The sequence below is a fragment of the Gymnoscopelus microlampas genome (genome assembly GCF_963454915.1).
Source record: "Gymnoscopelus microlampas genome assembly, chromosome: 23".
Taxonomy (NCBI): domain Eukaryota; kingdom Metazoa; phylum Chordata; class Actinopteri; order Myctophiformes; family Myctophidae; genus Gymnoscopelus; species Gymnoscopelus microlampas.
Genome location: NC_139960.1, coordinates 23,071,241 through 23,087,089, shown reverse-complemented (window position 1 = coordinate 23,087,089; position 15,849 = coordinate 23,071,241). Strand labels below are relative to the sequence as shown.

At 41.2% G+C, this 15,849-nt stretch overlaps 2 protein-coding genes across 5 annotated transcripts in view; one reads left to right on the top strand and one right to left on the bottom strand.

Annotated features, from left to right (window-relative positions):
* Positions 1-12,207, bottom strand: part of zdhhc17 (zDHHC palmitoyltransferase 17) — a gene marked incomplete at its 5' end in the record, with an annotated part of 37,555 nt that extends 25,348 nt beyond the window's left edge. Inside the window, 2 exons of the mRNA XM_084049368.1 lie at positions 2,198-2,301; positions 12,145-12,207. Coding sequence (XP_083905494.1) covers positions 2,198-2,301; positions 12,145-12,207 — 167 coding nt within the window. The remainder of the gene's footprint in view (positions 1-2,197; positions 2,302-12,144) is intronic.
* A 2,430-nt stretch (positions 12,208-14,637) lies between these two features.
* Positions 14,638-15,849, top strand: part of osbpl8 (oxysterol binding protein-like 8) — a 118,001-nt gene continuing 116,789 nt past the window's right edge. For all 4 annotated transcript variants that reach the window (XM_084049727.1, XM_084049728.1, XM_084049729.1 and 1 more), the window contains exon 1: positions 14,638-14,979. The gene's annotated coding sequence lies outside the window, so the exon portion shown is untranslated. The remainder of the gene's footprint in view (positions 14,980-15,849) is intronic.

Here is a 15,849-nt window from a genome sequence, read left to right as displayed (position 1 = left end):
CATTTGGGGACTGGGGCATTTAGCTTAGGCTTATTTCTGCTGCCGTCGGTCAGAAAACGTCCCAGGACTGAATCACAACATGGGCATCAATTCTCCTCTTACGGAGGCTTGCAGGAGGCGTGTGGTCGTCAATCTAGATGCTAAAAAACCCTCTCTAAGGAGAGACTGAGAAGCATTTGGTAGCCAAGCTCTAGCTGGCGTACGCCAGGCCTATGGAGAATAAACGTTGACAATGTGAGAGTGTATAATTGAAGGTTTTAGTGGATTCTTCCAAACTCATGGCCGTATACGCAACAATGGACCTGAATGCATTTTGGAAGACTATGTCAAGGTTGAGGACATGCGACTGTAAAGCCTGATTTATACTTAGTTGCGCAGCATTGTGTCTCACCCAAAACACAGCTGATATACCAGCTCACAATGCATTGCGCTGTGAAGCATTGTGAGCTTGTAGATGTTTGGTGCAAGCGTGCAACCAGCGTGCTACTAAGTATAAATCAGGCTCAACTGTCAGAACATGTCACTGCTACAATCTTCCTCCTGGACGGTTCAATGTAGAATCTTCAAACAATGAGGAGTACAGTAACTTCAAATGGTGTTGCAATCTTTGTGAAAAAGCAATGTATGAACTTTGCTCTCATGGCCAAGGATTGATATTCTGAGATCAGATGTAATGTGTTTGTAGATTATTTTGCTCAGCCCTACATATTACATAACAATAATGAATAATGTAGACCTTATTAATCCCACAGGGGAAATTCTGATTTAGCTTTGTCCAGGCCAGCTGATGGCCGCTCAGGTGGTCATATTGAGCGCCCAGGGGTCAAAGTTAAAGGGGAAGACCACTCATTGTCTCCGCCAGGCCGAAAGGCATGGCTAGAGAGTATGTTTTGCCCCCTGTCCGTCCATCCGTCCGTGTGTGTGTCCGTGTGTGTGTGTCCGTGTCCGTCTGTGAACAGCTAATCTCCCGCACCGTTGGCTTGATCGCAGCGAAACTGTGCACACACACTCCCTGGATGCCAATTCAGAATCTCTGCCCCAAATGTTTCACTTGGGCCTGTTATAGCACCACCAGGAGGCCGCTTTTTCCAAAACACATGTTTTGACAGTACTCCTACAGATTTTGGCCAAACATCACACAAATCGGTACTCAGCATCTCTATAGTCATTAAACAAAACCGGTATTTCAGATTTTTCATATTCCACCCTGATTGGCTAAAAATTGCTTCCAAAGTTTGCAGGAGTGCTCCGTTTTGAACAAAATGCCTCAAATCATGATCACAGCATGCAATTTCCCTGCAATTCTGCACGCACATTCCCATTATGCAGAGGAAGAAATGCCACTTAAACATTTTCAAATCAGCCTCATGGTGGCGCTATAACAGGCCAATTCGTGTTTTTACCTATAACTGCACCGATCTGTATAAAACTTTGCATACGCACTTCCTAGAGGCCAAGGGAAAACCTCTGTGTTGCCTAGAAAAGGATAATTGATTGAGGTCATGTGATCAGTGACATACGCAGGGTGTACCTTTTCGGCTCCGCCCCCTCAGCCAAAAGTACACCCTGCGTATGTCACTGATCACATGACCTCAATCAATTATCCAATGGGGGGGGGGCTTTTTTCTTATTTCCACACAACAGCTCTAAGGTGTATTAAAGACATAGTTCAATGTTGAAAATGAGTGGTCTTCCCCTTTAAGTGTTGCTCCTGGACACCTCAACACATAGCCGCCGAGCCAGGGCCGGGAATCGAACCTGGGACCTTCTGTTTTTGCCAGGCCTCTCTACCCATTCAGCTATGGCTGCCCCTAGATGTGCCATTTTCTTGGCTTCACATCATACAGCACTCCCAAACAGTAAGTGTATTGGACACACCTAGACTGTCTATCACAGAGCATTGTGCCAGAAAGATGAAGTTGAAATAATCAGAGCCAGTTCTGCTATTAGATAACACTTTCCTTATCGCACTACACAGGTTGACACTTCCGGAAAAAAGGGAGGGGACACACAGTGCACAGACACACCTACAGTATGCAACAAAAGCCCTACACAGACAACTACAGTATATGTAATAAGGGCTATCAAGATTGCACACCAGTCAGGAATCAAATCACCCTGCATAACCTCCTTCCAAATGATTTCTCTCAGCATGCACATGCATGTATGCACGCCCAAACAAACACAATCCACTCACTGCGTGGCTTTGACGATATCCCAGGTGCTGTAGTCATCCACATGGTTTTTGCGCCCGACATTCTCACTGTAGCCATGGTTGTAGTGACTCTGGGGCTTGATCTCCTGAAGAGAGGGGATAGACGCATATCAGTGAATGAGGGATGACAGAGATGGAGGGGAAGAGAGTTGAAGAAAGTAGAACAAATATAGTTTACAGTTTTCTAATTGTCCCAGCAAAATGTGCCAAATTATGCCTTTTATACTTAGTTGCGTGACACCAGCGCACAGTTAAAGGTAGTGTAAGCGATATTTTTGGTTAAAACAAAACTTTTTTCTTTCCCCAAGTTAAACCTTTACTGTATATTCTGTTCATTGCTATGTAGAGACGAGAGTGCTTGCTCAGTAACAGGGGTCTTCCCATCACTTTAATAAACAGAAAATACTTTTTAAGGTAGGTTGCCAATTTCTTCCAATCAGGAGAGAGAACCCATTTATCAGCTTCAATTTTAATTTTGTCATCACTTCAACATTCACTTGCTTATCGTATCCTGTATGAGTTCTCTATCCTGGTTGGATACAATTGGTATCCTGACCTTACAATGCATTTTCTATTCGCCAAAGAGCTGGAGAACACTCATATAGCAATGATTATTAAAGCTATTTAACCCTTATTTTAACTAAAGAAAATCACTTACTGCACCTTTATGTAAACAGTAACTGTCATGGTTTTCCTGTGACTGTGTACAACAGAGAAAATACGGCAAGAGAGCGAGGTAAGGGAGTCCTGAAGTCAACCTACACACACACTTTCTGTTGTGACTTGACACACACACACACACACACACACACACACACACACACACACACACACACACACACACACACACACACTATCATGTTCAATTTGCATCCACGGCAACGCAACAGAAGCAGCAATTAGCCTCCCTCCCCAACAGTCCACTGACTGTTACGTGCATCTGGAAGACATAAAATGCCTAGCATCCATTCTTGGTCGGTGAAAAAACACTCGGCAAAACAACTGCCAACAGCTGTTTAAAACATATTCTAACTAGAAAAAGTGCTCCTCGGAGCACAGGTCTCCGCCAGGTCAGGTACGTTATTCTGGCCTCCTGGTGGCGCTATAATAGGCCAATGTGAAAAGGGTGCCATTTATTCTTAGGTCTTTCACGGCAATCAGACACTGCATTCATGATTTGAGGCATTTTGTTCCAAAAATGTGTTTTGCTAAATTAGACCTGCTGGTGGCGCTATAACAGGCCAATGTGAAAAGGGTGGCATTTCTTCCTCGGCCTAGTGGGAATGTGTGTGTGAAATTTCACGGAAATCGCAAGCTGCATGCATAGTTTGAGGCATTTTGTTCAAAACGGACCAATCCTGCAAACTTTGGATGTCAACCATAGGCAATCAGGATGGAATATGGGAAATCGGACAGATCCGTGTTGATCTCATGACTATAGAGATACTGTGTACCGATTTGCATGACATTTGGATAAAATCTGTAGGAGTAATGTAAAAAAATGTGTTTTGCACAAATCGGCCTCCTGGTGGCGCTATAACAGGCCCATGTGAAAAAATTGGGGCAGAGGTTCTGAATTGGCATCCAGGGAGTGTGTGTGCACAGTTTCGGAGCGAACGGACCAACGGTGCCGGAGATTAGCTGGTAACACACAGACAGGACACACACACACACACACACACACGGACACACGGACGGACGGAAGGACGGACGGAGGGTAAAACATACTCTCTCGCCATGCCTTTCGGCCTGGCGGAGACAATAAATTGCCATCTAACATTGGGGAACCAAATGGGCACATGGAGGTACCGAGTAGGGGATACTGAGGTTGAGTACTTCTCATGTCAGGATTAAGAACTGAGAACCACTCTGTCAGAAGGCATCATTGCATGTTATTCTGCTTCATAGTAGCCTAGTTTGAGATTAGCATCATTACATTACAAGTAATTTGGTTGAGAGTGAGACATGGTTAATGGAGGGATTAAAATGGTCCCCATTTTATGAAAGTGGCAGTAATATAAAGCTAGACAGCACACTGGACTGATGCAGCCTATGGCAGGGAAATAGAGGAGTAGGTAGGATTGTGTGTAGGACATCTGTAGGACAAATCTGAGCATGGAGAGCAAGAGCGTAGGTGATGGGGAAGTCTTCAAACTCTAGAGCTGTCACAAAAGTAGACAACTGGGATGATTTAGCCATTTGAAATTATTATTAAGTGTTTAACAGCTTCCAAAGTTGATGTGCTTTGTCAGCAAGAACCTAAGCTCCCAAGTAGTAGGGATTTAATGATGCACGCAACTCACGATTCACGATACTGGGTTCACAATGAGATTTTTACCAGCTTGTGAAGCAAGCTGGTCTATATTCAGTCGCTGCGCTAGTAGTGACTTTTTCATGACTTTCTCCTCATTGGCTGTCCTTTAAGCCAATGGGGGTTCTGCTCTGGCCTCCAGTTTCATGCCTGCCTATCGGTCCAATGGTGCAGTAGACTAGCTAGCACCTCCAATGTTTTCATACATATTCTAATCTACCGTTTAGTTTAAGACCTGAGGCCGATTCTACAAAGGCCTCCTAAATTAGTAGTTCAAACACTTTCAAGATTTTTCAAAAATAGGTGTATAACTATCCAAATTTCGGTTTGAGTCTTTTTTTTGGACCCGTGAACAGCCCAAGAGTGTCTCCCTAATTAAAATCAGGTGCGAGTGGAGGAACGTTCATGATCAAGATTAATTTATATTCATAAGGGTCTATCTATGTCATCACGCAGTACGTTTGCAGGAAGTAATTCAAAATAGACTTTTGGGGACTTTTGACATAAGAATCCAAAAATAATCTACTGATATATGTCCTTATAATATGACCGTGGGTATGCTCTAAAAGTGTGGAAAAACGTATTTTTCATTTCACCACGTCTTTAATTATTTCTCAGACAAGAACTAGAAAATGTTATCTCTCATCTTGGTTAATGTACGGTATACTCTTGCTATTTTCAGGGATTAGGTTTCAGTTACTCAGGTCATATATTGTGTAACTTTCATTTCTGTAGTCTTTTTGGTGACACCAGTCATGAAAGCAATTCATAACTGCGATTCCCAGAACTCTGTTCGAGACAAAACTTCTCTTGCCGGAGGCACTGCCTAAAAACAATTACACCATGGTTTGAGGTGAACACGGGACTCCCTTTGAATCTGCTGGCAGACATGCAGCTCCTCCAGATCAGGAACATCTCTAACAGTAGGAGCACTGAAAACAAAGAGGAGTGCTTGTGGTGAACAGGCAAACTCAAAAGAGATTTTGCACTTCCTTGAATTCACTGATTTGAATCATCACATAATTATTTGTAGCGATAATTAATGGTCGTGCGATGCATGTTTTTGGGATCAAATGCAACTATAGCAAGTTAGTGGGTCTCAATGAGTTTTGCAATAATGAAGAACAGCAACTGCACATACTGGTGCTCTGGTATATTCAGCACTTTGACCATGATTGACCACGACTCATGGAGTACATGTAATTACTACTGCTAACCATTTTCCAAAGCATATTGTTAGATTGTGTTACAAGGTAGCCATTGTATTACATTAAATTCAGTATGGTATGTAAATCAACTTGCAGAGATTTGAAACTTGCTTGAGATAGTCGAACACAAACTTTGTGGCGCCTTTAGTTTTAGTCAAAGCCACGTTATTGTTCTATTCTGCATTTTAAAGCATGGATTGATTAAAAAAATTCTAGCTGAAAAGTAGCTTCTATGCATGATGATGAATAACCAGACGCAGCTAAACAGCCCCTGGAGAAAGACTTGACACAAAGGGGTTTTGTGGTTGGCCTTAGGCGTGTGCCTGCCTGTGGGCCATGTAGACTTAACGGTACAGGAGCACAGTACTGCCATCTCGCCTCTCTGAGTTTCACTGGGTATCCCTATGGACCCTGGTGTGATGTGCTGAGCCAGCAATTACATCACAGAGAAGTGGAGTGGGGCTGGGGTGTGTGGTGGTGGGGTATGCAACGTGCATGTGTGTGGGCATAAAACACAGAGCTCTGAGACATTGCAAATGTACTTTTGTGCAAAAGGATGTGTCCAATAACTGGTGAATTACAAACAATGACTTCCAAAATCCGCACATAATTAGACATCCCACTGAAAATAAGCCCCTAGTTTTAAGTTGACGAAAACAAAAGGTTGAGGGCTGTATGCTCACTAGGCTGATGTGTCAACTTATAAAGGATACAATGGGACTTTGATTATGTCTAAATTAGTAATAGCTTGTGTATAAAGGATATATTAAAGCAATAGGCTATAAATTGCCATAAACATCACTTGCTTATGCATGACATAATGAGAATGCTGACAGTGTGCAATGTATTCCGCTATATCATTTCAAAGCTTCCAGACTTTATGCCAGTTCCTTCATCTGCATACTTACTGGAACAAAGTGCTCATGAGTCTTTAACATAGACATTAACCTTTCTGTAGAGGAAGACCTGGGTCCATGATGACCCTAGAGTTAACCTCCAGGTCAACAACCACAGCCCCCACCTTCCTTATTTCTAAAAAAGCATGCTGGTGGTATTCATAACCGCAGTGATAATTGTGGCTAGAATTTTTTAATTTTTTTAATACCTTAATTATTCTGCATGTCGTACTTGTCGATGCATGCAGACTGGGTATGTAGGAATAAGTAGAACAGATAACATTATCCATTGAAACATTTTATCCATTTCTCACTAGCCATTGATTTTCGGTTGGCTGGATCCTCATCCATTTAGTGAAGCAGACTTTCGTCAATATGAGCTGTTCAGCTGGACATATGGCGACCACTCATTGGGGGGGTGTGGTGTGCCTAGAGCCAAAAATATTGGACAGCACTGGCCATGACCGATTAAATTCCCAATTTATGTGGAAAACTGTATCATATGTCATGGACCAGTCTTTCGTCGGGGAGATGCTACTGCCATTCAGATTGTAGTAGAATTGTGCTCTGCTTTCAGCCAAATGAGAGCTGTCTGAGAGCAGTGAGAAGAGTAAGGACCCAGGTAGCTGCAGCTGACTGTCACAATCTGAAATTCAATCTCAAATGAGGGCCATTTTGTAGGGTGGCCTAATACACCATTCCAACGCCACTTTACCTTTATGTATCATTACGATGATTGAGAAAAAAGTCTGTTTGTTATAAAGGAAGCAATCTGGGAACCCATCGCCAAATAAAAAGGAAAAACAGTGCCCTCTGCTGTTTTTTACTTATTCCTTAGGCTCTGGGCGGAGCTGAACGGACTACCCGTGCTCAGGGAAACCGGGTTTTTGGTCTGTCTTCAGCCTTTCACTTCCGGTGGTGCGACTATGTTTTCATTCCCACTAACAATATTTCTCCACAGAACAGTAACACCATTTCTCCCAAAGAACATGGATAATTTTGGTTATAAGCCCACTTGTTTCTATGATGAAAGAGCAATTTAAAATGTTACTAACTTTCCGTGGTTTTGTCGGCTTCGAGGACGCTATTGTTAAATGAGTTTCGGTTTGTTTCCAGGGGGGAACGAACGGCACACACGTAAATCCCGCCCACTACATTTGATTGGGTAAAGCGTGGCCTGCTTCCTGATCTGATGGCACGCCCACTTGTAGCCAATGGGCACGGGTTGTCAACACGGCTACCGACAGATTCTCGCGCAGCGATGGATCTGTTCTTGAGAGATTATGAAGGAAGAAAATACAGTATATTCCAATGATCACATCTTTGCGTTATAGAGCAAGCCTAAATATGGCACCAAAGTCTCAGATTGCACCTCATTTGGGGGAGAAAGATAGAGCAACACACACACACATACACTAATTTGCATTTGCAAATCAGGTCACACGCTGAGGACTTTCATACTTTGCACAACTATATTGAGTAAACATAGCATTCTTGTTTGGAATGAGGCATGTTCAGTATGGCTTTCAGGGTACAGGTGCACAGTAAAAACATTAGCCACATTGTTTTAGCCTATCCATTTGCAACAGATTTTACAAACGTAACCAAATGAACCCTTAAAGGTCTATTTGGTTACATTTGCACAATCTCAAGAGTTAAATGAACACTGAAGATTTTACAGTGTGCATGTCTGAGCCTCAGCTTCTTGTGTTCGAATGCCTTGTACAGTATGTAGGCCTATTTCTCAGGCCTCTGTCAGTACAGTCTTAGACATGACCCAGATTTCTACCACCACACTGAAAAGAAGAATAACTTTTCAGCCAGCCGCTGGAGCATTGGCTGGAAAATGTTTTAACTTGGTTCATGGTTAAGCCACAATTATCATATCCCGGCTACAATGTAATGGATATTACAGACAACAGCTGAGGTGTGTTTATGAACAAAGCCACACGTGTTGCCTTGAGAGGAGAATGTGGTCTTTCAGGGAAGTTGTTGCCATCTGTTGTGTGTTAACCACATGAACTCCTAGCGTCCCTATTCCGGGGGCGAACATTCTGTGAAAATAGCAGATCTACAAGCTCGTAGATTATAAGCTTGTAGTTCGACTATTTTGCCCCAAAGAAAAAATAGACAGAGGGACTCTCTGTCAATGACGTACGTATATAGGGTTTAAGTGGTTAATTTAACTTAAGAGTTTACAAATGGAATGGAAAAAATGAACCCTTTGATTCCATTACAGTGAGTTAAATTAACACTCAGGATTTCACTGTGCGAGAATGCAGATTCATCATGGCAGGTGAGGTCCACAACTCCACAAAACGGATAGCATACAGTTATTTTGTTATTTCTTAATCTATTTAGATATGTATTGATACTTGATTGATCCCAAAAGAAATATTTGCGCAATCAATAAATATTGCAATATATATATATTATTATAATAAAGTTAATCAGATTAACGTTCATGAGGCATTATACAGTATGTTAACCCATCCATTGCGACCTGAGGCCGATTCTATAAATGCCTTCTAAATCAGTAGTTCTCACACTTTAAAGATTTTAAAAAAATGTTCAAGAATAGCAGATCTGCTTGTATATCTGCTATTTCTGAATAGCCAACGCTAAAATGTAAAACGACACAGATGCTTTCCCGGTTTTAATAGGTAGGATGTATATTGTCTAATTATTGCCCACTATCGGATATATCACTGATATATATATATCAGATATATCAGTGCAACACAAACAAGAATGTGAAACAATATCCCCTGGGCCACAATAAATTCAGTCATGTTTCATTGAGCAGCAGCAGCAGAACAACAACAACAACAACAACAACATGTAAACAATCATCTGTCCAGGCCAGGCTTAAACAATTTGACTGGGCTGCTTGTTGTTAGTCATACAACCCTACCATTCAGAGAGACAGTTATGGCAATGGGTCTCTAGTAGTAGCATAGTCTCTAACAGTTAGCTTATAAATATGTCTGGTCTAAGTTTGGCAGAGCTTTCTCAAACATCACAATCTCTCTCACACACACACACACACACACACACACACACACACACACACACACACACACACACACACACACACACACACACACACACACACACACACACACACACACACACACACACATGAAAAAGAGCTAGAACAGATGGTAGATGGTACCCTACAGTACTTAAACCCCCCCCCCCCCCATGACTACCTTTGAGAGGTTAATGTCCTTCATACTCTAGCTTTGTTGCACTCTACATACAGATGGAGAATCCTGGGTTCAGTGCAATTTCTCTATTTTCAAGTTACACTATAAAATCATCTCATGGCGCCAAATAGGCTATACATGTGTATTATTATGTTTTCACTCAATGTTGTTAGACTGGTAGTTAAGAGTCAAGACAGAATTCCCAAAAAGTAAAGGTTTTCTGAAATGTTTACGTACCATAAAATCTATCCAACAAGTTGAAAAAAGCGTTTAATTCGCCTGTAAAGTGGAAAATGTGCAGAAAATTTTCACCCAAACGGCACCGACAAACGAGGAACCTCATCTCGGAGCTATACAGCGGAGGGTGAGGTTCCGATTGTAGCTAATAACACCTCCTGCAATGTTACATTTCCCATCACTTCAGTACTAGACACTGCAGTTGACACCAAATATGAGAAGTAACCTAACCCTGACTAACCGCCTTAACAGTCACACAACTTGCCACTTACAAACCATTGAAATAAATGTTGATTAAAGACCTGATCCACTATGATGTTACACAAGAAAGCTAATGCACATTATGAGATGGTCAGGGATGGTTTTGCTACCATATGTTGCATATACTTATAGTCTCTGGCAAACTTCAACTGATGGTGACATCACACACACACACACACACAAATCCTGAACATCAATCACTAACATCACAGTTTAACAGATAAGTAGGTGATCTGTTGATGCCTAAATAAAAGATTACCATGGAGTTCAGGTTCTACTTTCGTGCAGTTAATAGGTATGTTATTACTGTGTGTATGTATGTATGCGTGCATGTTCGTATTTACACATATCTCTTTAATTATTACTGGTATTTCTTTAAAATAATATGTATACTTTTTTAATATTATTGATGTGTTGCTTTGATTCTACAAAATAGGGGAAGTTATCTAGGCTTCTAAACTCCTCCTGCACATTATGATAATGTAAAAGAAAATCCTGTTTTTAACTCTATGTGCTAATAAATAAAACTGAACAAAAGAATAACAGAAAAAAAAAGTCCTGGTGACATTTCTTGGAGGTGCAATGGTGCATCATCAACGCAGCACATAATAACATTAGCTAATCATCAATATATTTATGAATTGCACGTCTTACATACTGTTTAATAAAAATGTTTGTTTATGCTGTTTTTAGTTTTGGTCTTTTTATATTTCGTAGGTAGGCTTGATGTTTTGTGTTGCACTGCAAGTGACTGAGGGGGAACGGTATTTCAATTTCTTTATGTATGCAAGTACATGGGGAAAGTGACAAATAAAGTGATTGGGATTCTGATCATATTATACACTGATGATGACAGCAACAGAATTGACGACATATCAAATACATGGGGTTAGGGTCAGGTTATTTATTAATGAAGCTAAGCTAGCTGCCTGATTACAGTGAGCAGCAAGGGGGATGCCATTTTCACCGATGTGTTTTGGAACAGTATATTTAAAAAAAAGAGAGAGTTGCATGTTTCTAATATGAAATCGTCAACTGTCAGTTAAGCTGCTTTATTTTTTGGTGCGCGTCTTTGAATAATCATGTTATTATTCCTGTCTGTTGGCTGAAAGGCTCTGATGCTCAAATGGCCTTTGCTAGTCGAATGCTAACTTTAGCTGTTCGTTAGCTAACATCTGCAGCAAGAGGCTAGTAGCAGTATTGCCAGGTTTTGGGAGAGAAACAAGTATCCAGGTCTAGGAAAACAAGTTCAAAAGAAGCCACTAGAGCCACATAAGCACTTATTGGCTATTTGAAAATAGCCAATCTACAAGTTCACATGCAACACATTGTGAGCTAGTAGATCTGCTATTTTCAAAAACTCTTGCCAAAAAAAATGGAATATTTGTGGGAAAAATGTAAACATTCTAACAACACAAATACTCCCCGGCAGAAAACATTTTCATGTAAATTATTTGAGAACCACTGGTTTAAATAAATAAGAATAACAAGCCCAAATAGGCAACTACGTTAGAAACAAGCCCAAAAAGCCGCAACAAGCAATATTTACAAGCGACTTTACAGAAAAACAAGCCCTAATCGCTTATAATAAGCGGACCTGGCAACGCTGGAAGCTAGTAGCGTTAGCAACGCTAGCTACCCCCCCTTCACCCACCCCCCCACTAATGATGCAGGGGGCATCGTAGTTTATCCAAGAAACACAGCGCAAAATGTGCGCCGCCACGCACGCGCATGAACGCACGCAAGGCATTTGCGTGCGCTTTTTTCTTGCAAAATGAGCATACATGGTCCGTTAAAGCGTTATTACCTCTGGGTGGAGGATAGGGACGCAGCCTGCTTCTTTCTCATATTCATCCATAGCGTCTGCCATCTTGGTGGTCGACCTCGCTAAGCATTGTGGGTAATGGATACTAGCTGTGTGGAAACAACGGTAAACGGAAACCTCGCCCCAAAACACGCTCACCCCCATTCTTTTCGCGGACCGTTTGCCCCCACCAGTTCTTGTATTTTTGTTTTTGTTTTACTGAGGATAAGGTTAGAAAGAAGTTTAGGTTTAGGCGTAGTTTTACTGAGTCACGTTTAGGAATAAGGTTAGGTTTTGGCACCGTTTTACTGAGGTCGCCAGATTTGCCCCGGCGCGACTGTGTTTTGGGGCGAGCGTTTTGGTATTCGAAACAACCAGGAGAGAGAGGAGAGAGGAGACTGGAGAGAGAGAGAGAGAGAGAGAGAGAGAGAGAGAGAGAGAGAGAGAGAGAGAGAGAGAGAGAGAGAGAGAGAGAGAGAGAGAGAGAGAGAGAGAGAGAGAGAGAGAGAGAGAGAGAGAGAGAGAGAGAGAGAGAGAGAGAGAGAGAGAGAGAGATGAAGAGCTCTAGCCTACCTCACATGTTGTGGTACATTACGTCATCGCCATCTCCTTGGCCATTGATAGTGGGGGAGTGAATTCATGTAAAGATAATTGATGGCGCTCAAAGTAAGTGTCAAGTCTGGTGTCACACACACACACACACACACACACACACACACACACACACACACACACACACACACACACACACACACACACACACACACACACACACACACACAAGGTTTCTTAAGCGTACACGTACATACAATTTGTTTTCAGACATTGTAGCACAGGGGGGTCATCGTCAACATATCCGTACATGGACAAATGGCAAGACTTGTCTATGTCCGTGCCACTCTTTTTTTAAACAAAAAATATGCCTTTTCATTATAATGTAAAAACATATTATAAATATTCACAATCTAATCTTAAAAAATGTCTCATAAAGTGTCGGGATGACATGCTCTGAATGCTCATTAATATGTTGCAGGAGATTTGTGGTATTGTATGTGAGGACAACAAGACCATACAACAAGATTCCCTGAAAATGTCAATTTGTTTTTAAGACAATGGATTAATGGAGTGTATCACGTGTGTCAGACAATGCAACAATTACAGTCAACGGTATGTGAGTGACCACAGTGAAAAATTGTGCCGGAAAAGAGCAAAAACAAATGGCATGTCATCTGTTGAGAAGGAACACCAAGGCAGAGGAGGGTAGAACTGGACACGTAAAGCTGATTTACAGTACGTCAGTTGAGACTTGAGAGAAAGAGTTTTAAAGTGGCCAATAATACCAATAACAATCCACAGTCTGCTGCTACAACAGGGGTCATCACCATGCAACTTGTAAGGCGATGACCCCTGTTGTAGCAGCATTAATAATACCTCATCATGGGGGAAATGAGGAATAATCAAGGATAGCAGCGCTATTTAGAGAAATAACAGTGCTTTGGCCTGCCTGCCTGCCTACCTACCTACCTACCTACCATTTGATCTGTTGTATGTGCGAGCAAAGAAAATAGATATATAGATTCTAATTATCTATCTAAAACAACAGTTCTTATTTTTTACCGCTGGGTGTCGCCTCTATGTCACAAAATATGAATATGGCAATTACCTTCATAACCCGCTGGTCGTCGCTCTTTCTTTACAAACAAATGTTACAGTACCTGCTATGGAGGAGACTATAAATTACATTATTATGAATTAGTAGCCTACTGTCGAAATTGAGAACATGGCATAAGTATATAATATAATATAATATAATATATACACACACACACACACACACACACACACACACACACACACACACACACACACACACACACACACACACACATATATATATATATATATATATATATATATATATATATATATATATATATATATATATATATATATATATATATATATATAATTATATATACATTTATTTACGGCTTTATATACATATATAGACCCCATAACGTTGCGCGCATACTGGTTCTTATCAGTGTGACGGTCACACTGATAAGAACCAGTATGCGCGCAATGAAACCCATTCTGTCAGGTTTCGCTAGGACGCGCCTCACTAGCCAACACACAAGAGGGGGTTGGGGTGCACCCCGAAACAACAGGTTGGGAATTGATTGCGTGAAACAATCACCTGTGCGTCCAGTCTCAATGTTAGTAAACAAATACGGTCTATACGCACACACACACACACGCGCGCACACACACACACACGCACGCACGCACGCACGCACGCACGCGCACACACACAAACAAAAAGGGGGAAACATACAACATAAATACAATATACCATTTTTGCTATTTCGTTGCATTTATGGACGTAAAAACAGATGAAGATAATATTGTTGTAGTCGAGTCAGACAAACACAATCGAATCAGAATTCTGCATTATAGCAGCAGCGCAGCCAGGGCATCCTAGACGATCACCGAGATGAAAGCAAAGCAGAGGCGATTGTTGTCGAGGGGACGATTACCCACCGTCCGAGAGGGACTGCCTCCTACGAGGCTGACTGAATTGTGGTTATGAAAACATTATCAGCAAGTAATATGACCAACAAAACATTAAAAACGGTAAACGAACGCGGTTTGGACTCGCAAATGTTGACCCAAGAGGAGAACGCCAGCTAATTTCTGATGTGAACGTTAGCCTGGCCAGCGACACAGAGCCAACTGACACCCGAGCCGTTGGCTTCCTTCCTTCCTTCCTGCTGTGGCCGGAGAAATACTCTCTCTGTAACTGGTGGAATAACCCCCCCGCGTGAAGAAGCAGCACAGGTGGGTGGAATAGACTAGTAACCATTACAATGTAGCCGTTATGTTGCCTTTGAAGCGTTTTGCCATTTTCCAGTGTTGTTACATGGTAGCTACTAGCTAGCATGTCTGCTAATAGCTGCTCAGATGCGAGTTGATTACATTGATGACTCTGCAATGTCAGCACTATTATGTAATGGATAGTCTGGAGGCTTTAATTAATGATCCCACCACCACCTCTTGAATTTAATCATCTCTAACCCAGTGGTGTAAAGTAACTAAGTACTTTTATCCAAGTACTGTATTTAAGTACAATTTTGAGGTATTTTTACTTTACTGGAGTATTTCCAATTTTCTGTACCTTTTTACTTCTACTCCACTACATCTAGAGGCAAATATTGTACTTTTTACTCCACTACAATTATTTGAAAACTTAAGTTACTTTGTAGATTTTGATTATTATTACAAAACATACATTACCCACTTCTTTATACATTTCATCCATTTTAAAATAGCAGATCTAGTTCTGCTATTTTCAAAGGATTTGTGTACATTGTATACATTTGGGACATTCTGCATAATGAGTACTTTTTTTTGGGTACTTTAAGTACATTTTGATGCCAATACTTTTGTACTTTTACTCAAGTAATTTTTGAATTCCGGACTTTTACTTGTAACAGAGCATTTCTACATTGCAGTATTAATACTTTGACTTAAGTAAAACATTTGAGTACTTTTTCCGCCACTGAGTCTTTGACACATCTCTACTTAAGTCCACGTGTATTGGTGTACTGTTACTGAGATGTGTATAAATAAGACTAGTAAAGATTATGTAACTGTATCTGTGTCACTGACTCTGCTTTGTTATGCTCCCATATAGAGCAGATAAACTGT